Source organism: Rutilus rutilus, assembly GCF_951802725.1.
Source record: "Rutilus rutilus genome assembly, chromosome: 19".
Taxonomy (NCBI): domain Eukaryota; kingdom Metazoa; phylum Chordata; class Actinopteri; order Cypriniformes; family Leuciscidae; genus Rutilus; species Rutilus rutilus.
In genome coordinates this window covers 7,410,633-7,433,690 of record NC_140232.1, presented here as the reverse complement: position 1 = coordinate 7,433,690, position 23,058 = coordinate 7,410,633, and the positions used below count along the sequence as shown (strand labels likewise).

Sequence of the window (23,058 nt, the reverse complement as noted above, 5' to 3'; positions counted from 1 at the left end):
TTATTATGGCAATTGTAGATGAATAAATAAATAAAAATAATAATAACTTAGTGGTTCCTCATAATGGAAACATGTTATCCCTACTCAAATACCTTATGTATGATGAACTTAACTGAATTGAGTATTAATTGGGTAATAATTGACTCATCTCTAAGCTTTGATAAACAGATAAATTCTGTTGTAAAGAACAGTTTTTATCAGCTTAGATTGATTTCTAAGATAAAACCCCTTCTCAGTTATAAAGACTTGGAGATTGTTATTCATGCTTTTATTACTTCCAGACTGGACTACTGCAATTCTCTTTATGCAGGGATCCCCCAGCGTCAACTATGTCGTCTGCAGTTGGTACAAAATGCCGCAGCAAGATTTCTGACTGGCACTAAAAAAAGGGACCACATTACTCCAGTACTATCTTATCTTCACTGGCTGCCGGTTCAGTACAGGATTGAATATAAGATTTTATTAATGGTTTTTAAAGCATTGCACAACAGGTCCCCCAAATACATTGTGGATCTTTTAGACTCTTACACAACAGGCAGGACACTAAGATCCACGAACCAATCTTTGCTGGCGGTCCCCTTTTCTAAAAAGAAGTCAAAGGGTGACCGAGCTTTTTCAGTTGTGGCTCCTAAGTTGTGGAACAGCCTCCCCCTTCATATCCGGTTAGCTCAATCAATAGAAATATTTAAGTCGCAGCTAAAAACTTACCTTTTTAATTTAGCCTTTAGTTAAGGGTGGTGTACACTGTAGGTATACACTTTTATTTAGTTTTATTTCTTCATACACACTGATCTCATTATGCTGGTGGGTGAGGGAGATGTTTAAGAGTGTGAAATATGCCTTCATCCGCTAGGCTTGATATGTTCTGTTTTTATATATGTATGTCTTTTTACTGTAACTGTGAAGCACTTTGGGCAACAACGTTGCGGGTAAACGTGCTATATAAATAAATAAAAGTTGAAGTTGAAGAAGTTGAGTAAACTTAAACTTAAACATGTCCAAATAACTTGATTAAATCAAGTTCATCCTACCTAAAGTATTTGAGTAGAAATAACATGTTTCAATCACATGGATCATTATAACCATTATTTAATTACAGTAAGATATTTTTTAGTGTAGCTGCTAATAATAACTCATACTAACAAGCCAATCACAGCTTTTCTAGTATGACATCATGGTTACATCCATGGCATTTACATAGTAGTTACTTTTTTATTATTAAAACAACTAAAGTTCTTGTTAGCAGGTCCTCAACTGTACTAAAAGCTGTCATGGATGTTTGTTGCACAAAATCTGACTGAACGAATATAGCGTTAAAATAACGGTAATTTCCGTTTGTTATTTTAGAAGTGCGATAAGATTTAATTTATTTGAATGAATTCAAACAAATTAACGAGAAAGCGAGAAAGAGAGAGAGAGAGAGAGATTGTGAGTGTGAATGTAAATGTGCGTCTGTATGTAATAGTAAAGCTTGTTAGTTTATTTTTTTTAAAAGTGAATGTTATCACCTCTTTGCTGAGAAATGGCCTGTAATGTAGCTTTCAGTAGCGAAGCTCTTTTATTTTTTTTAAATCACGGGACAGAGGTTGGTCAGGTGTCCAGATATTGGATATGTATCTGATTTAAAGCCACATTTGGAAGTGGCTCAGAATGAATGTGAAAAAATCAGATTTTTGCAGATTTTTGTGTTTACACCAAGCGGCAACACAGAAGTGACTTAAACTGTTAATCGACTGGCCGCTAGAGACAGGCTGCAAAAGGGAGTCAATCCCATAGACCCCACATGTTAAAAAGCCCAACTTTACAGCAGAAAAAAAATGAGTTTACAGCCTGGTGCAAAAAGTGTTTTTGGTCTATATAGCAAATTTTGCCCTTCATGACAACTGTGAGGGGGGTGATTTTTTTTTTCAGAACTCATCCGTTTAAATTATATTAAGCGTTACATTTCTGCATAATTAAGGGCGTGGCCAGGTGGATTGCCGCTTATGTCACTACTAGCCGTTTGTCTGCTGTCTGTTAGCGTCACGTCACCTCAGCTAATCGCGCCTTTGTGCGGTGACGCGCTACAAAGATGGCGACGGCTGGCTCCGCCCACTTTGGGATGCAGTAATGCTCTTTAGAAACCTACGGGTGACGTCACGGACACTACGTCCATATTTCTTTACAGTCTATGGTTTACACATGTGCAACAAATTTCGATCTGTGTCAGATGTGGGTAAAAAAATCTGATATTTTGTGCTAGTGTAAACACAGCCTAAATTCATTTAGTCAGTCTCTACATGAGGGATTTTAAGCTGTGTTAACAACTGGCACAAAATATGTGATAACATCTCAAATGGATTAAGCAAAGTGGTTTATGTTGTGACAACATATTGAAAATATTGTGTTGGTTTAACTTGTTTTAAGTCAACTGAACAAGCAGCAAAATTCATTTTTGACCTACTTGATTGAAACATCATTTTCAAAATGAAAAATGAAAACATTGAATTAAGCCAAAAACGTCAGTTTAACACAAAGCAATCATGTTTAAACGAGAAAACCAAATCAATGGTGTAAAATCACAATGAATTGTTTAAATAAAGTGAACAGTATCAAAAAACGCTTTTTTAGTTTTTGTTTAGGTCTGAATAATTAAATAGTCATAATGACAATATGTCACAAATTACTATGCTGTGTGTTTGCTAGGGTTTTCTGGGTGGTTGCTTACTGACCCAAGTCAAATCTCTATAATACTCTTACCGCTATATGCCTCACATCTCTTTGATGATATTATAATTTATTGTGATATTAACTAAAATATTATGAGATTATCAATTCATCATTCAGTAATTGAAGTTGTCAGATCTGGGCTGAACTGGACTTTGTATTGAATTTTAGATACAATTATGTTAAGATAAAAAATATTTAGATAAAATTAATGTTTATCTACCAATATTAGAAAGTGAGTTGTGAACAAAGTCCGTAAGTAATATAAATATGTCAAAATATTTGTACAAATATATAGATATTTCTTGAGTTTCTTTTTGTCACAATTTACCGGCAAGTATTTGTTGACATTCGTTTTATTTTTTGGGGTAATGCATAGCCTTGTGTAATTACTTACTTCTAAATCAATAAATATATATAATTATTTCTAACATATTTCTTATTTGCTTCTCCAAAGCAAAAAAACTAATTTTATTGTTTTCTTGCTAAGTTCATTCAACTATTTTGGTTTTACAATGCAGTTTCTGTTCAATTCTAACACTTGTGACAGGTTTTAAGACGTCAGATGTCATTTGTACTATGTAAGTTACACAATTGTACAACTTCATGAACTCCATGAGCTTTAGTTCATGAGATGCATTAAAGATATGAGTATGATTGCAAAATCAGTAGCATTCAGCAAACAGTGCTCATCACATTTGTTCTTTTGCCGCACCTGGTGTACAATCTCCCTTTCATAAAATCTGAATCACATTAATACAAGTCCGCACAAAGCGGGCCTGTACATTTGGTTTTTGAGGGAATATCTGGGATGTCTTTATAGTTTTAGACAAGCTCTGACATGTGCCGTGTGTGTGTGTGTGTGTGTGTGTGTGTGTGTGTGTGTGTGTGTGTGTGTGTGTGTGTGTGTGTGAGTGTGAGTGTGAGAGTGAGAGTGAGAGAGAGAAACCTCGTCCAGTGATGATAAATTTGTCTTAATTTATCAAAGAAGGAAATTCAGAACAAATCTGGTTATTTAGTGTAATGAAAGACCAACATTTTGCCAAGACGGACTCAGGACCAAATTAGTTTTCAGAAAAATTTGCATTTTTAATATTTTGTCTTGGCTTCACTGTATAAGCAGTATTGATTCAAATGCTTATACATATGCATAACCCATTGTTTATTTCCATATTTTTTCTGCAGTACTCTCCGTTGCTTAAGAAACTGTACTGTCAGATTGCCAAGACCTGTCCGATTCAGATCAAGCTTGCTTCCTCGCCCCCAAACGGCAGCGTGATACGAGCCATGCCCATCTACAAGAAGGCTGAACACGTCACAGAGGTGGTCAAACGTTGTCCTAACCACGAACTTGGACGGGACTTCAATGAAAGTTTGTAAACTTCATTCTTGTTTGATATTGTGACATTTCATTGTGTAAATGCAACTTTTTCCGTTGCTTGACTGTTCATGTTAGTGTAATAAAATGTAAATATGCTTCATAACAGATCATAACAGATTGGACATCTGAAAGCATTTATAAACCAGTAAAAATAGACCAAATTGGTTAACAAAGACATTTGAATAACTATTGAAGTAAAGTCTTTAATTATTATTATTATTATTATCATTATTCATTATATGAACACAAAAAAGTTGCTGAATGAATTTCAAATAGGCAAATGCTTAAGAGTCTATTATTGGATCATTATTGCAGTGATTATTATGTTTCTAGCATGTTATGTGTTTGGCAACAGACCTTTACCAAAAATGTATGCACCTCTTGATGGAAATAACATCACAACATTTATTTCCATCAAGAGGCGCGTCAATTTATGGTCAATATATTGTATTGTCAATGCAAGAGTCCAGCTCTCTGTAAAGTCTCCTCCAGCACATCCCAAAGACTTTCAATGAGTTTAAGATCTGGACTCAGAGGAGCCGATTCATGTGTAAAAATGATTCTTCATGATCCTTACAACCATTCTTTCACAATCTGAGCCTGATGAATCTGCACATTATCATCCTGGAATATGGCCATGATGTGTCTTCCTACATGAATGTTTAAGAAATGAAAAGCTACACACTCCATCAATTAGGGTAAGAAGAGCATAACCAAACATATAACATGCTAGAAACATAATAATCACTGCAATAATGATCCAATCATAGACCCTTAAGTATTTGCCTATTTACATCCAGTGACAGTGTATTATTCTGGGTATTCACCTCAAAATAACCAAAGCTATCATAATTATGAGAAAGATTGTCAAACACAAACAGAAATATTCCTCTTGTCCTTCCTCCTCTAATTGAGAAGCTTTCTTTTCCTGCTCTCTGTCCAGGTCAGACAGCTCCTGCCAGTCACTTGATACGGGTGGAGGGCAATAATTTGAGTCAGTATGTGGATGACCCTGTGACAGGCCGACAGAGTGTGCTAGTTCCCTATGAGAATCCACAGGTTAGTTGAATAGTTGCAGATGCATGTCAGTTCACAATGTTCAACAATTCTCACGCCTACTCAGAACGCATTAGCAACCCCACATAAACAGGGTGAATCACTCACATTTTCATCAGAAAATGTAAAAAATGTATATTGTTTCTCACACTTAACCTTGTGAAAAACAAGTAGCATGCTTTACACTCTTTCCCTGCCAGCATTTTTGATAATTTTCACAAAAATGTCATGACTCCCATATCTGAACATGCAATATATCATAAGAAAGAACAGACCCTCTGCTTTTAAACAAAATTAAAGCTTCATGCATTCTTTTTTTTTATCAACCCTTGAATGTGGGTAAGTTTAATAAAAAATGCAACATTTTGAGCAAAAAGTTGAGAAAATCACGTTTTTGTCAAGCACTACATCCAGATGGGTTTCAGAATGATGATCAAAACATACCTCGTCCTGGGTCGACATTTCATTCGATAACTTTAGGCAGTTTTGATTTATATACTGTTTAATGTTGATGATTGCGTTATTTTACATTTCCATCTGCTTACATATGACATCGCTTGTTTCTGCATCTTCTTCCCATGTGCTTTGATCAGGTAATTCAGAACTCTTTCAGAAGATGTCATAGCGCCCCCCTAGCGTTTTACAGTGAAAACACGGAAAATTCTGTGTTTGGCGGGGAAGCGTTTCTCTCACAAATTAAGGAAAAGTGTATGTTTGGCGAGGAAAGAGTTAAAAAAGAGTGCTTATACGGAAATAATATACTTTAAAATATATATACTTAAGTGTGAACTAATTGCAATTATTTGCTAATTGTTATTGTCAATTAAATGAAAGTGTAATTTAGTTTAAATTTATATTAAATGCAGTTAGTTGATGTAAAGAGGGCTGTTTTTGACCCAATTAAGAAGGACTTAAAGGGATAGTTCACTTTGAAATTAAATTTTGGTATGTTTTAGCTTACCTCAAGGGCATCCAAGATGTAGGTGTCTTTTTTTCCGCAGTAGATTCAATTTTTATATTTTTAGGTCAAACCGTTCTTGTCTGTCAGTCATATAATGCAGGTCTATGGTCACCACCTCAAAGGGCATGCACAGAGTCCAAATTAAAACAATTCCCCATCGTCCAAATTAAACAATTCCCCATCGTAAGTACACATTGATGGCCTGAGACACGAAACGAGCGGTTTGTGTGAGAAAACGAACAGTATTTATATCGTTTTTACCTCTTGTACACAGCGACGTCCAAGTGATCTGATCTGACGTGTACGCAGACTGGTGCATAGATATATACACTAGATGTCGCCTTGGCTACGGCATTCGGTCAATGAACTGCCGTCGCCAAGGCGACATCTAGTGTATATAGCTATGCACCAGTCTGCGTACACGTCACACACTAGGAAGCGCCCGCGCCCTCAGATCACTTGGACGTCGCTGTGTACAAAAGGTAAAAACGATATAAATGCTGTTCGTTTTCTCACACAAACCGCTCGTTTCGTGTCTCAGGCCATCAATGTGTACTTACGATGGAGAATTGTTTAATTTGGACGATGGGGAATTGTTTTAATTTGGACTCTGTGCATACTCTTTGATGTGGTGACCACAGACCTGCATTATATGACTGACAGACAAGAACGGTTTGACCTAAAAATATCAAAATTGAAACTACTGCGGAAAAAAAGACACCTACATCTTGGATGCCCTTGAGGTAAGCTAAAACATACCAAAATTTAATTTCAAAGTGAACTATCCCTTTAAGTACATCTTTATAAGTTAATCACAATTAATAAAACCTAACTGTTAAAAAAAAATATGAGAACAAAATAATACTGCTGCATTATTAATATCATCAATGATTTTGAAAAAGAAATAGCCTATCTAAAAAGAATATGACCATCTCAAATAACCCATAGTCAGTAATGTTGGGAATTGCATTTGAGCTGAAACTGAACAGTTAATGAACAACGGTCGGTAAACTGCAGTGCTTTGCTATAGCTGGTTAATATACTCAACCCAACACGTCCTATATGAGATTAATCAGATATAGACAACATATTTTACAGTAATCTTAAAGTAATCTTACAACTTACATTTGCACAAAAGGACACGAATGCGCACGTATTTTTGAACCATGTAACCTTGTTAACAGTGCTTTAAGATTTTCAGGTCTAACAGGTAAGATATATATTGAATAACACTTCAAACTCTTTACAGTATTCACTGCATAAATTATCAATTAAATATAGATTAATCGTTCTTAAAGCTACAAACGTTATTCAGTCAAGAGATTTGAGTGATTTTCTCTGTCTTTTGTTCTTTGAATAACTTTAATCACAGACATCATAGGCTGCTGTCAGTTTAAGACCTGACGCACATCCTATTTTCTCACAACTCTTTACATACATTTAAGACTTCATTTAACTCATTTAACTGTGCTCGAGGATACTCGACAAAACAGCCATTTTGGCATAAATTTGTGTTTTTGTTCATTCAAGCGTTGTCTGAAGCAGCTTTCTGTTGCGCACGAAGGTGTGTGTCACACAAACAGGAGATTCACAGATGCGCACACCAATAGTACCGCACTCTTGTGTCTTGTCACGCATTAAAAGTAATAAGCCACAAGAAGCTGTGCTTTACAGTTCATTTATAACAGCTAAGGAACATTGTTAGGCACGACACGAAGCATATGTACGTATGTACATATTCATTAAAGTCTACTCTCTTTAAGTACACTTAAGTGGCCTTTTATTTGAGTAATATTGTATTATCTGCAAGTAAAGTTTTTAAAAAATATATATAAACTTTGAAGTACACTACGAGTGTGGTGTGCTTAATGCTTCAGAGAGAACATTTCTCGTTATAAACTGTTTCTATGGTTTTCTATGTGCAAAAGCACACATACACAAACATACTGTTCATTCATGCACATACTCTCATAACACACAACCCATATTTTCACAAATTTACACATATACATGTTTGATGGATTGAAAATGAGTGAAACCATGCAATGATCACTCGTTTCAGGACGCTTAACATGTTCTGACTGGCTATAAATAGCCTAAGGATTATTCTCAGTAACAATACCTGTAGTTATTCCTCTATTACTCTGTTGCTCCGTTTTGCGGCAAATTGGTGGCGCCACCTAGAGGCACATATTTCTTGCGTTCTGTCAGTGCTGATGTTTGATTAATAAATACATTTCTGGTTCTTTTTAATAGTTGATTTAAATAAATTCAGTGTTTTCAAGTGTACAAAAAGTATAGCCTATAACAAAAACTGCATTTTAAAAAATGCATGTAAAATAAAAAAGGGACATCTTTATTGACTGATGACAATTTTTTGAACTGGTTCATTTCAGTGTTTCTGAGTGAACTTAAATTAAATTATTAAAGTGAATTTGACTTTCCAATGCCGTATGATATGCTATATTTGCAATATAATGCAATTATAGAAAATGTATATGTTTCTCTTTGTTTCTCTTTCTCAAGGTGGGCACTGAGTTCACAACCATTCTGTATAATTTCATGTGCAACAGCAGTTGTGTCGGTGGAATGAACCGCAGGCCTATCCTCATCATCATCACGCTGGAGACACGGGAGTGAGTGAACGCCTTTACTGTTTTCTTCAGCAGTGATTCTTCACTTATTTTGCTTCAGACAAACATGTACTTAAAAATGAGCACTGAAATGTATTAATTTAACTGTGAACTGCATGACAACAACATGCTAATTATTAACATGACTAGGAAAACTGAATGGTTAGATTCAGTTTGGTTATGCCAAAAGTTAAAGCTGAACTCTACCATCTTTTCCCACAGCGGACAGGTTCTCGGTAGGCGTTCGTTTGAGGGCCGGATCTGTGCGTGTCCGGGTCGTGACCGCAAAGCAGATGAGGATCATTTCAGGGAGCAACAGGCGCTAAACGATAGCGTGGCCAAAAATGGAAATGCCAATAAACGAAGTAAGCCATGAATGCATTTCTTTCTTCATATCATATTTAAAATAAGTTTCTAATCTTTTAAATGTTATCATAGGGTGTTCACACTTGGCAGGTTTGGTTCGATTAAAACGAACCCTGGTGTGATTGCTCCGTTAGTGCTGTTCATTTGAATAAGTGTGAACACTGTCATCTGAACCCTGGTGTGCACCAAACAAGTGCACTGAAGCCCCTGAAAAGAAAAGAAAAGCCTCGGTCCACTTCCAGAAGAACTCTGGCGTGGTTCGACTGAAATATGAACGCAACACGGACCAAAGACATGTAAACGAATCCAAAACAGGACGTGATGCATCTTGTGACATCATGTCCTGTTTTGGGTTCGTTGACAGAATGCTCAAGAATGGATCGGAATGGATGGATTTAGGAATGGATTTAGGACAGAATACCCTAAAAATGACAGAATGCTCAAGCATACCTGATCTTTCTCGTCATAGGAGCTACGTTGCCCATTACAGTTCGGTACAGGCATCAGAAACACAATCACAATTCGTTTGTGTGCGACAGGGGTATTCCTGTTGCTGGTTTGACTCCTTTACAGTTCTCAGCTGGTAAAAATACCATCATATGTACGCACAAGATGTCCGTAGCAAAATATACGTCATAAAAGCCGTTTTTTTGTTTGGCATCTTTAGGTTTGTTGTTAAAAATGACAGTGTGAATGCTACATGAACCAAGACTAAATATATGATTTTCTTTTTTGGTCTGGACCAAAAGAACAAAGAGAACCAAAGTGCAAGTGTGAACACACCCTTAGTTATTTTATCTCTGGTTAAAACTGGAGATTCTGTTTATGAATTTACAGATTTCAAGCAGACTCCAGCCAATATTACAGGCCCTTCCATCAACATCAAGAAGAGGCGGCATGGAGAAGAAGAGATGTATTACATACCAGTGAGTGTGGAAGCATGCAAAACATACTTGTGTCATTTTTGTGATAAAAAAAAAAAAGTCCCCCCCCCCTCAAATGTCTTAAGTTATTGTAATATTTTTGGTTTGATTTGAAGGTGCGTGGTCGGGAGAATTTTGACATCCTGATGAAGATAAAGGACAGTCTGGAACTTGTGGAGTTTGTACCACAGCAGTTAGTAGACTCATACAGACAACAACAACAGCAGCTCCTACAGAGACAGTGAGTGTTTATATATGCATCACATGCTGCCGTTTAAAAGTTCAGAGTCAAGTGACAGACAATCAGCATTTCAAACAAATACTGTTGAAGAATCGTTCCTGGACGAATCCTGGAGAAATAATGATCAGTTTCCACAAAAATATGAAGCAGCAGAACTGTTTTCAACACTGATAATAGTTTCTTGAGTAGCAAATCAGCATATTAGAATGATTTCTGGAGGATCATGTGACACTGAAGACTGGAGTAATGATGCTGAAAATTCAGCTTTGCCAGCACAGGAATAAATTGCATTTGAAAATATATTCAAATTGAAACCAGTTCTTTTAAATTGTTATAATATTTCACAATATTACCGTTTAATTGTATGTTTGATCAAATAAATGCAACCTAGGTGACTTTGAAAAACATCACCAACCTCAAATCTTACCGCCCCCAAACTTTGAACAGTACTGTATATATACTTATACAACACTTCTCTGTTTTATTTTATATTTCTTTTTTTTTTTTTTTTTTTTGCATTTTTGCTACTGTTACTTTAAGACACAGTATATAGAGTAACATTTTTGGACGATTCTTTTGACTTAGACATATTTCTAACATGTAGTCCAGGGGTGCCCAATCCTGCCGATGGACTGTCCTGCACAGTTCATCTCCAACCCTAATCAAACACACCTGCCTTTCATTTTCAAGTGATCCTAAAGACCTTAATTGGTTGCTTCAGGTGTGTTTGATTAGGGTTGGAAATGAACTGTGCAGGACAGTCCATCGGCAGGAGCAGGATTGGGCACCCCTGATGTAGTCAAACGTGACACTCAACAAACCTAGCCAGTTCAGATATTTTGTGTGTTCTAGCTCAAGCACTCCTGGAGCAACTAATGAAGCCCTTGATTAGTTGCATCAGGTGTGCTTGAGACAACATCTGTTTTGCAGATTTGTGCTGTTGTGAGGGATTCAGGGGGTTGAATCATTTTGAGACTGCAGAAGTCATTAAAAGTTGCATTTTCAGTTGAAATTGGGAAACCACTTGAAACATTTGTTGTGTTGAGCTATTTCAATTACTTTTGTTTGATTTGTTCATTGCAAACAGCTGAAAGTCTGTACATTTTGCCAATAAACCTGATTTGCAATGAGGGTTGAATAACTGTGTGTAAATTACCTCTGTTATGATTTGCTGACAAAATTGCATGTACAGTCAATCAGTAATATCATACCTACCAATTTGATGAATACAGGCCTTGGTTAGTAAATGAGTCACAGTGTTGTTTGTAATATCATAACTGCCATAACTAAAATGTCATGCAAGCCAGCTCAGTTTCAGTATATGGCTTGGTGAACTGATGAGAGGGCTTTGCACTGTGAATAATAAAGTATGTCTACGTATCAGTAGAAAAGCATTTTCAGCTGTCCATGATATGGCCTCTTTCAGCTCATTCTTCAGCATCTAGTATTGTAGTGTTCCACAGAGGGCCGGAAATAATTGTGTTCCTCTCATGTGATTCACAGGAGTCATGTTACCTCTCCGTCTCCATATGGCACACTCAATAACATGAATAAGATGCACGGGTCCATCAGCAAGCTTCCCTCAGTGAATCAGCTGGTTACACAACAGACTCAGCAGAGCGCAGGACCCTCTGCATCCATGTCACATATGGGTAAGCTCCTCCACAACATTTATATATATCCGTATACATATTATATAAAACTGTTTTTTTATTATTTATATATATATATATATATATATATATATATATATATATATATATATATATATTATAGTTTTTCTTTTATTTCATGTCATATACCAGTTCATCTCTAAACAGCTCTTTAAAAAATGTTATTGATTTTGTCTATATATTTGAGTTATTTTAGTCTAAATTATTATAGTTTAACCCAGTCAAGTAGGACTTACAAGTACATCTTTATATTCTGCCAAATGTACTGACATTTATTTTACACTACAATACACTTTAATGTCATTTCTATTGAAACGTGTACTTCATGTGTTTAAATATATTTGTAATTGCACAGTTGTGATAATGTAGTTGCAATTTAGTACAATTAAAATATATTAACTTTAAATGTAATCTCAAATAACACCAGTTAAAATTATAATCAAGTACTTTACATGTGCTTTAGTATATTACTCGACACATCAAAATAGGTGTACTTTAAAACACAGCAAAAGATTAAAGTAACACTTTTAATTTGAAACTATTACAAAGTGCACTTTTCAAAAGTGTCTCTCACTCTTTAAGTAGACTTAAAGGGATATTTCACTGCTGGAAAGATGAATGTGTATTTAAATTGGGTCATATATGTAGTAGAAATGTGAAATTATTTTAAAAGTTGGTGCCTTCTAGACTATTTTTGGCTCATGTGGATGAAAGACAACGACTCCCAGAATGCACTTGCTTCGCTGCCCTACGAGGCCACTCCCAAGCCACGCCTACCGGTTACAGAGGGCAGTATCGGAAGAAATGATACAACTAGGCTACTAGTTGACTCGAAACTGAAAAGACGCCGTTTTATCGTGAGTCTCCGTGACGAGTTAGTTGATAAATTAATTTAAATACTAGCGTATTTTCCATCGAAATTGTGCTAAATTGCTTTGTACCGGGATGTACAGCCAAAACCAGGAAAGGACAAGCAGCAAGTTTGGGCGGGTTGAAAACATGCGGAACGAGCTCCTACTACTGGCTGTAGTCTCTCGCCTCTGGCCAAAAAAGCCTCCGATGACGCAAAATGATGATTTTTGCATCATCTGAGGTTTTTTCCAGACACACAACACAGAAATCTCTCGTCTCAGGGGGACATGAGGGAGGGAAGCACGGTCATTCGAAAATACTACCGGGTTTCTACTGATACAAAGCTTAATGCTAATCGGTGAAGTATCCCTTTAAGTGACCTTTTATTTCAGTAATATATTATCTGCAAGTAGTTTTTAAGATTTGAAGTACACTACAATTGCACATTCAATCAAGCACACTTCTTTTTTACAAGGGTATCTCTTTGATTTGATTTCCTTTCATTCAATGAAAGCGAGACTATTGTTCTAGCAATGACATTTGCATTCATGAAAAGCTACCAGACATTTGGCCAATAGCAAAGTGTTAATCTCTATATCCCATGTGATGCTCATTTGATGTTTGGTGAGTGTTCATTTAGGTTTTGACGATTGGCTCTTGTGGTTTTGTTCATGCAGGAACAAACATGCTGGGTGGACACCACATGCAGTCTAACGGCGACGTGAATGGAGCTCACCCGTCACAGTCTATAGTGTCCACCTCTCACTGTACCCCTCCCCCACCTTACAACCCCGACCCCAGCCTCGTCAGGTACTTCACCCTGCAGTAGCACCAACCTGACACACGCGTACACACAGACTACAAATGATGTTCAGCTTCTTTCATATGGATTCTTACAGCAGTGCGACTGAAATTAGCCTCATGTGTCTCATCAAGAGTGCCTTTAGATTGTCTTATTCTGTAGAGCAGGGGTGTCAGATTCAGTTTTAGAGGGCCAGTGTCCTGCAGAGTTCAGCTCCAACCCTTATTAAACACACCTGTATCAGCTTATCAAGGTCTTCGGGATACTAGAAACTGGTGTTTAGGAGCTGGATGGAGCTAAACTCTGCAGGACAGTGGCCCTTCAGGAGTGAACTTTGACACATGTGCACTAGGGCTTATTTACACCTAGTCACTTCATGCATTTTTTCCTATCCGATAGACATCTGATCGTCAAAAGACCAGGTGTAAATGCCCTACGAGACTAAGCGATCCGACCAGTGCTGATGCCGCTCTTTATCCTATTGCGGTCCTATTGATCCTATTGATAAATAAAATGCACGTTTATCTGTTTCATTCGTTGACGTGAACTCCGTTAAATTTGCATATAGCACGGGAATTGAATATCGGATTTACATCCGTTTTGCGGAGACACATTTATGTGGCCATGTGTAAATGGAACCGTTTTAACATATCAGATATCTATTCGATCAGTAAAACCGCATGAAGTGACCAGGTGTAAAAAGGCCCCTAGACATAAAGAGCAACCTTAAATCATTCAAAATGCCCCTTTAGATGCATCTCCATTTCACCATGACTTGATCATCTATCTTTACATAGTTACAGTTTTCGAATTACAGTATACAAATAATTTTTTTTGTGCTAATGCACAAAAGAGGATTTTGATTGTAAAGAAATCTTTGCTTTTTTAAAGAGGTTCCTATTTCAGACTTGTACATAAGAGTAATATCTTTTTTAAATAGTTCTCTGCTGGTCAGAGAAACATTTTGACTTTAAATCATACGGCCGATCACATGCAGTTATTTATCACATTGGGCTGGGTAGGGGGTGGTGAGGTGCCTATATGGCCTGTACAGTTTTCATCAGGTGAATCTCACAAAAACATGTCTGGTACACCCCAAAATCAAAAGGAAAAAAATGCATTTGCCTTGATTTGTTTTAAACGGATATTTCAGCCAAAAATGAAGAAATTGTAATCAGTTACTCACCCTCATGTTGTTCCAAGCCCATAAGATTTTCGTTCATCTTTGGAACACAAATAAAGATCTTTCTAATGAAATCTGAGAGATTTCTGATTTCTGTGTTGATAGAACACGCAACTACCACATTGACGCTTCAATAAGTTCATTAAGAGATCCTAAAACTAATCCATATGAATTGAGCGGATTAGCCCAAATTTTCTGAAGAGACACACTCACTTTTTATGATGAACAGATTTAATTTAGGCTTTTATTCACTTATAAACATTGATTAGTGAACATAAACAGAAGCTCAAACTAATTATCTTGATGTGCGAGATACATTGCTGAACCTCATTGGTTCTTGCTGAAGCTCAAACGTGCTGCGTAACATGAGAATGAACCTCATTGGTTCTTGCTGAAGCTCAAACGTGATGCGTAACACAAGAATGAACCTCATTGGTTCTTGCTGAAGCTCAAACGTGCTGCGTAACAAGAATGAACCTCATTGGTTCTTGCTGAAGCTCAAACTTGCTGCGTAACAAGAATGAACCTCATTGGTTCTTGCTGAAGCTCAAACGTGCTGCGGAACAGCAGAATGAACCTCATTGGTTCTTGCTGAAGCTCAAACGTGATGCGTAACACAAGAATGAACCTCATTGGTTCTTGCAGAAGCTCAAACGTGTTGCGTAACACAAGAATGAACCTCATTGGTTCTTGCAGAAGCTCAAACGTGCTTCGTAACACAAGAATGAACCTCATTGGTTCTTGCAGAAGCTCAAACGTGTTGCGTAACACAAGAATGAACCTCATTGGTTCTTGCACGTCAAGAAAGAATGCTTGAGCTTCCGTTTACCCATGGCCGTAGCCAGATATGAGGTCACTAAGGTCCGGATCTCAATATTTTTCAGAGGTGTAGGCTATATAATAAATGTTGTGACATAATTGCCTAATATAGTATTATCACTACTTTAATGGTGCAAGGATCAACATCACCAACACCGCTTGTCAATATCAAAATATTTGAGATGACCAATCAAATCAAAGTAGGTGGGCTTAATGTTCACAGAAGCTGCTGAGCGCGAATTCCAGCACAACTCTATGCTTCAGTAAACAGTCATAAAATGTGAGATAAGATGTAAGTAGCTAAACTAAACATTTCATATTTGACAGCGGTTTTAGGATAAAAATGTTAAACGACTGACAAAAATAATCAGGCAAACTAATAAACTTTTTTCTAATGTCGCCATTTTGAATTGAAAACAGGCCTATGTAATTTACATGATTCATATAACGTAATAATTAGTAACTGTCATTGTGAAGGAATAAGAAACATAAATCTCTCAGAATCTCTCCGGGGACAGAAATCTCTCAGATTTCATTAAAATATGTTAATTCATGTTTCGAAGATGAACGAAAGTCTTACGGGTTTGGAACGTCATGAGGGTGAGTAATTAATGACAGAATTTTCATTTTTGGATGAAGCACTTTTAATGGCCTCTGCATTGTGACAGATTTTCATGACAATTAAGCACATTTCCTCCATAAATACTAATTTCTGTCACCGATCTGAATTTTATTTTTGTAATTCTCATACATTTTTCATTAAATTCTCCCTACAGTATAAGCATTTATTAGAGACCACACAACAAATACTACAATTGTATTTAAACTCTTTACAATTTAAGTAACATTTCTTTTTTATTACAGTTTTATAAGAAATTAGGAAAATATTATAATGTTATAATAATTTATTATAATTAATGTTATTTAAAAAATGTATATTACACATTTTAATTATAACGAGGGCTATCACGATTCCTCGATTAAATTTGAGTACTCGATAAAAATAAATAAAAATCCTCGATTGCAATTGATGCAAGTTGATTGTTTATATTATGTATTTTAACAGTGTTGTTCTATAAAACCATATGATTACGTCAAATATCGTCAAAATAATCAACCGACTACTTGATTACCAAAATAATCGTTAGTGACAGCCCTAGTTGTAATATAATAAATGTCAAAAATGGCCACAATCTTTTTTCTTCATTTGATTTTTGGATTAAAATACGTATGATATATTCCATTCAGTTTTTTTGAGATTCACTTTCACCCAGTTATGTATTTTAGTCCATTGCCACCAACAACCTGTTTACATTATTCACTAAGTTAATAGCATTGTCATTGGTGCTACTTTGCCAACCAAGTCTTATATATTGGCACCTAGAGTGATATTTATTTTAAACTAAATGTGTCATTTTCCATGCACATTGCATTGTTTTACCGACTCCATTGTCAAAAATTTAATTTATTAATATCAATGTTCCATCTCCATTTAATTATCAATGTATCAGGGTGAAAATTAAGGGCAGCATCTATAATTATAACAAAGCAACCACATGTGTTGGAAACTATGTTTAGTTTAAAATGACCAAAACTGCTTTATTAAATCAGATATTGTGATCATTAAGCCATTTCAAAACACTTTACAGTCAGATGTTGAATTTGCTACACATACTTTACTCACTTTCTTGTAGTTTTGTTTGTCTTATTTGCTCTGCCTTTAAAATAACTCTGTCGGCTTTAAATTTGCTACATTTCCTGTTTTGATTGTATCAAGCAAATCTTTTTTTTTTTTTGGTGAAATATTTATAATAAAAAGATCAATACAATGAAAATCTTGTTATGCATCATTAATGTAATTGCATGTTTTGATTGCATTTTTTTTAATAAAATGAAATCCTATGCAAATTCTGAAAAAGAATTTGCATGCAGCATTTCATTTAACTACCATTCAAAAGTTTGGGGTCAGTAAAACTTTTTTATTTATTTAAAGAAATTAATACTTTTATTCAACAAGGATGCATTCAATTAAGAGTGACAGTTAAAACTTTTACATTCTTAAAAAAGATATATATTTCTAGTGAATGATTGTGCTTTTGTATTTTCTATTCATCAAAATGTATCACACGTTCCACAGAAATATTAAGAATTATATAAAAAAAATTAAGAATTATTTGAATTAAGAATGATTTCTGAAGGATCATGTGACTGAAGACTGGAGTAATGATAAAAAAATTCAGCTTTGATCACAGGAATAGATTACATATAAAAACATTCAAATAGAAAAGTTATTTTAAATAATTGTAATAATATTTCAGCCTTGGTGAGAATATGCGACTTCTTTAAAAAACCTTTATACATTTTTACCAAACTTTTGAATGGTGGCATATATTACATTCACTTCTAGCTGAACATTTCACCATATTTAACTGGTGTTTGTATAATCAAAGATTTAGATTAGAATACAAATGCTTTATTTTAATGAAGTATATTGTTGCCTAAATACACTGACATTATTATTCCATCAGTACTTGATAATAATCCCTGTGCAGATGCAAATGCCATGGTGCTTTGCTTGTTATGTTCTCCATGGGTGAATATGTAATTCACAGGACGCAGCCGCTTGGTCTTAGTGGGGTTCCTTTTGTCTCTGAACAGTTTCTTAACCAGCCTGGGCTGCCAAAACTGTATCGACTTCTTCACGTCCCAGGGACTCCAGAGTGTGTACCACCTTCAGACTCTTTCTATGGAGGTAAACCAACAGTTCGGTCAATATGGATTTTTCATTCTTCAATCATTTGTGTTTTATCCTTATAGAGTGCATTAGTGTCCAGCCAATTTTGGCCACTGTGATTTTGCCACATATTTTGTTGATCCCGGAACAACATTCCTGTCTGAAAATTTGATCCTAAACCGATCCCTACCCATAACTTATCCCTAAAATGAATCAGAGGGAAATGATAGGTGAATAACATCTAACCCAGTGGTTGAAAGCCTGAACTTGACATAAACTGTAAACTTGTCTCTCAGATCTGATTGGTTGATTGGAATGTTTCTCCAGAACCAACAAAGACGTTGATCCAGGAACATGTTACACTTGGTGAAATCAGATCTGAAATACTTGATTCTGATTGGTCAGGACTCAGCAGCATTTTGTGGACAAATATTTTTTGTATAACAACACAACATTTAGTGGGATACATAGATGTAACATGTAATAGAGTGCAACAGTGCCCGCCCACTTTTTCAGCGTAGTTGGGAAAGAACTACAATCCCATGAAGCTTTGTGAACAGAATAATTGAATTAAACACGATTGAGAAATATTTAAGAATTTTGAGAGCGTAGAGAGACTCGATTACGTCATTTGCAGTGCTTCATTAAAGTGGGCGGAGTAAAGTTTGGTGCGTTTGATTATCGCGATTCTCTGATCGGTGGAATTTTCTGTAGAGCATCATGGGTAATGTAGTGTTTCACCAAAATTTCGGCTGTTAAATGATTATTTAAAAAATAAGTTAAAAGAATGCAGTCTGAAGACTTCAACAAAAGAAAATACTCTCAATTAACTCTTTCCCGGCCATTGACAGAAATTCCCGGCTCTCTGTGTTTTCACCGTTCACTGGGTAGGGGGCGCTGTTAGGCATCTTCTGAAAGAGTGCTGAATCTCCTGATAAAAACACAGGTGAAGAAGCAGAACCAAGCTATAGCATATGTAAGCAGATGCATAAGTAAAATAACGTGATCATCAACATTAAACAGCATATAAATCAAAACGGCCTAAAGTTATCGAATGAAATGTCGACCCAGGACGAGCTTTAGGACTGTGAAGCTTTAGGAGTGTTGATGGACTTGATCTACTCCATCCATGTTTTGATCATCGTTTTGAATTCGATCTGGATGTAGTCTTTGACAAAAACGAGATTTTCTTTTTTGCTCAAAATTTTGCTTTTTTTATGATACTTACCCACATTCAATTGTTGATAAAAAAGAATAAAAAAAAGAATGCATGAATAATTTTTTTTTTAAAGCAGAGGGGTCTGTTCGTTCTTTTGATAAATTGCATGTTCAGATATTCATACATATTCTGGGGGCCATGAAACTTTTGTGAAATTGTCAAAAACGGTCGGTGACTGGCAAATTTTTTCAAAAACGCTGGCGGAGAAAGAGTTAACAACCTCGTAGCTCACAGTAGGTTTGTCTTTAAAGGAACACGCCGACTTTTTGGGACTTTAGCTTATTCACCGTATCCAGAGTTAGAGAAGTCTATATATACCCTTCTCATCTCCGTGCCTGCCGTAACCCTGTCTGATGCATGCTAGCCTAGCTTAGCACAAAGACTGGAGGTGAACGGCTCCAGCTAGCATTCTGCTCCCAATAATTGACAAAATAACGCTAACATTTTCCTATTTACATGTTGTGATTTGTATAGTCACAGCGTGTACAAATAACAAGGTCACATGAGACACAGCCATCTTCTAACCGTATACATACTGGGAACTATATTCTCAGAAGGCGAAGCACTGCTACTTGGGCGGAGGGATTTGCTCGCAGCACCCGAGAAGCGCCGTGGTGAGGAGCGGAGAGTTCGCTCAGAATTGGAGTAAATCACTCCGCCCAAGTAGCAGTGCTTCGCCTTCTGAGAATGTATACGGTTAGAAGATGGCTGTCTCATGTGACCTTGTTATTTGACCTGCACTTATTGGGAGCAGTATGCTAGCTGGAGCCATTTACCTCAAGTCTTTGTGCTAAGCTAGGCTAGCGGTGGGTGCGTCAGACAGAGTTACGGCACGCACGGTGATGAAAAGGGGATACGGTGAATAAGCTAAAGTCCCAAAAAGTTGGCTTCCTTTAAGTTATCATTAAAAATGTTAAAAGAGTTTTTACTTCCAGAACCCGACTCTTGCACTCTATAGTGAGATTTGATTCACAAAGGCCTGTTTTTTTCTACCGTGAACGTTCATAGCGTGATGTTTACTGTAAGCACAATGTACTAACTACCTGTGATCTTGTGTTCCTCAGGATCTTGGGGCCCTGAAGATCCCTGAGCAGTTCCGGCTGGCGATCTGGAGGGGCCTGCAGGACATGAAGCAGGGCCACGACTACATCCGCTCCAGCAGTAACATGGCCACGATGGCCATCGGCCCCGGAGGAGAACTGCAGCGCCAGCGCGTCATGGAGGCCGTGCACTTCCGAGTGCGTCACACCATCACCATCCCGAACCGCAGCGGGGCCGCGGGGGGAGACGAGTGGGCCGACTTCGGCTTCGACATGCCCGACTGCAGGATACACAAGCACTCCATCAAGGAGGAGTTTGCAGAAAGCGACCTTCGCTGAGAACTGTTTTCCAACTATATTGTCCGTACTGGGTTCTTAAAACTGCAATGGACGGTTTATATTTTCCATATAGTCGCACTTCCATGTTTGACAACTAATGATTTGACGAGTAGCAATTCCCCGGGGTTCAAGCGAATCATTTTATTAGATGGCCTTATGCTAATATTACATCACACACACAAAAAAACGTAACTAAAATGAATGGCATTATTAGGACGTAGTTATGAATGGTTAGAAGCAGTGTATGATTTCAAAACGTTGCCTTATTTATTTTTTTGGCTTGTTGTAAATTATAATTGTGCAATTATGTATGATAAAGGGGAAAAAAAAACGTAGCTAAAGTGGATACTTTGACCCATTAAATCATACTTTATATTCACTTATTTTGACAAAGCTATATATGTATGGCTTGGTCAAAAGGCATTCTGTATTTGATTTATTGTCTCATTTCAATGTCATCCCATAACTATTATTTGTACGTTATCAAAGTTTCACAATCACAGTGATGAAGACCGCACCATAAAAGTGCAGGTACATTTATAGGTAACAGAAACCATTATTATTATTTTTACTTTTACTGCTTTTGAAGTGGATTTTTTTATGCATTTGTTAAGTATTATGTTGTTGAAAGGGAGACTGTATCACCATAAGCATTTTTTTTTTCAATGCCTTTACAATCATACTTTTAAAGTTCACCTGTTTTGTGGTATTAGCCTTGCAGGACAAGGTTTTATTTATCATGCTGTACTGTTATAATGTCTATTTTTCCTTTATTAGATGCCTTATGTTATCGTTTTAATTGTCTCTAATTTTAGGATGTTTAATAGTAAAATTATGGCTCAGCCAAGGTACTAAGGTGAATCTTACAAAAACAATTCCCGGTCACATTTCATCCCAGAATTACAAGAAAAAATAGACATAGACATTAGGGCTATTATAATTTCGACATTGTGGCATTATTTGAAAAACGTCTCATCATAGTAATGCATTTTTAAATCAACATAAACTACCATGATGCATAAATACATAAATATTAATATTTTGTGCATTACCCCAATAAGAATTGTGGTGCTACAAATTGTAATGGCCTTAAAATGCTAAATTCGGTCTTTAATCAAAATATAATTCTATTTTATTTTTATGTTTTTATTTTGCAGCTGAAATATGACCTGAACATCATTTTGTGAGTCGCCTGTCTCAAGACAAAATAACTCAATCTTGTATCACTCTTTAAGACCCAAACTTTACTTTAATATCACTACAAATACTACTAAGAAGACAAAGTACTTTTTCAGCTGACCCACACAATTATCATGATATGATCCCATCAAAAACCTGATATAGACAGAGCCTTCATCAGAGGACATCCAGGAACATTGTCCTCTATTTATATTTCCTACTCCTATACAGTCTGTGTATAAAACTGAACTAAGAGCTGTCTTGAACATTAATAATTTGGTGGATTGTATGTAGTTAAAGGTACATCTGTAACCTTTATTCAACAAGCAAATGCATTCGTAAATAACTAGTGTTAACCATATTGTTCATGTGATGATAACAGCACATCTTAAATTGGATGCCATTTAAGGGTCCCAAGAGGTTCATTGAGGACGAAATGAGGTTTTTAAATTGGCCGTGATGGTTAAATGCCATCATAAAGATCCAAGCACTTTATGGCTTTAGGATATTGTAAACAATGTTATATTTACAGTAAATATCAGTCAGTATTATGTCACGCTGTGTCATTTTGACAACTACAGATTTTAGAAATGTTTTTAAGAGTTAATATCTTGTGTTTTCATTAAAGAGCTGTTATGCTGTTTCTTTTTTTTTTATATCGCCATGTTTGAATTATCATGTAAAGTGATTTCTTTTTCAAATAAATACTAAAGTGTGTAAAACTGAGGGTGTTTTAATTATGCAAGGTCAGTATTGGTTGAGGATCACCCACCAATGCATTGGTCTGTTCTGGACATAAAATTTCATATTGGCCATCTGTGAGACGACATCAAAAATGACTTTTGCCAATTATCTGAGGGAAGAATGTGCTCTTTTCGGCCTTTGGTCCATTTCTCACCATGTAAAACTAGTAAAACTGGTTGATCTGCCCAGTAAACAATCATGGAATGC

General features: G+C 36.2%; 1 protein-coding gene across 1 annotated transcript in view; it reads left to right on the top strand.

Moving 5' to 3' along the window:
- Positions 1 to 22,819, top strand: part of tp73 (tumor protein p73) — a 43,913-nt gene extending 21,094 nt beyond the window's left edge. Inside the window, exons 6-15 of the mRNA XM_084389397.1 lie at positions 3,892 to 4,078; positions 5,031 to 5,146; positions 8,631 to 8,740; positions 8,960 to 9,102; positions 9,941 to 10,029; positions 10,143 to 10,267; positions 11,771 to 11,919; positions 13,470 to 13,602; positions 18,255 to 18,348; positions 20,614 to 22,819. Coding sequence (XP_084245523.1) covers positions 3,892 to 4,078; positions 5,031 to 5,146; positions 8,631 to 8,740; positions 8,960 to 9,102; positions 9,941 to 10,029; positions 10,143 to 10,267; positions 11,771 to 11,919; positions 13,470 to 13,602; positions 18,255 to 18,348; positions 20,614 to 20,928 — 1,461 coding nt within the window. The 3' untranslated portion in view covers positions 20,929 to 22,819. The remainder of the gene's footprint in view (positions 1 to 3,891; positions 4,079 to 5,030; positions 5,147 to 8,630; positions 8,741 to 8,959; positions 9,103 to 9,940; positions 10,030 to 10,142; positions 10,268 to 11,770; positions 11,920 to 13,469; positions 13,603 to 18,254; positions 18,349 to 20,613) is intronic.
- Positions 22,820 to 23,058: the final 239 nt, after the last annotated feature.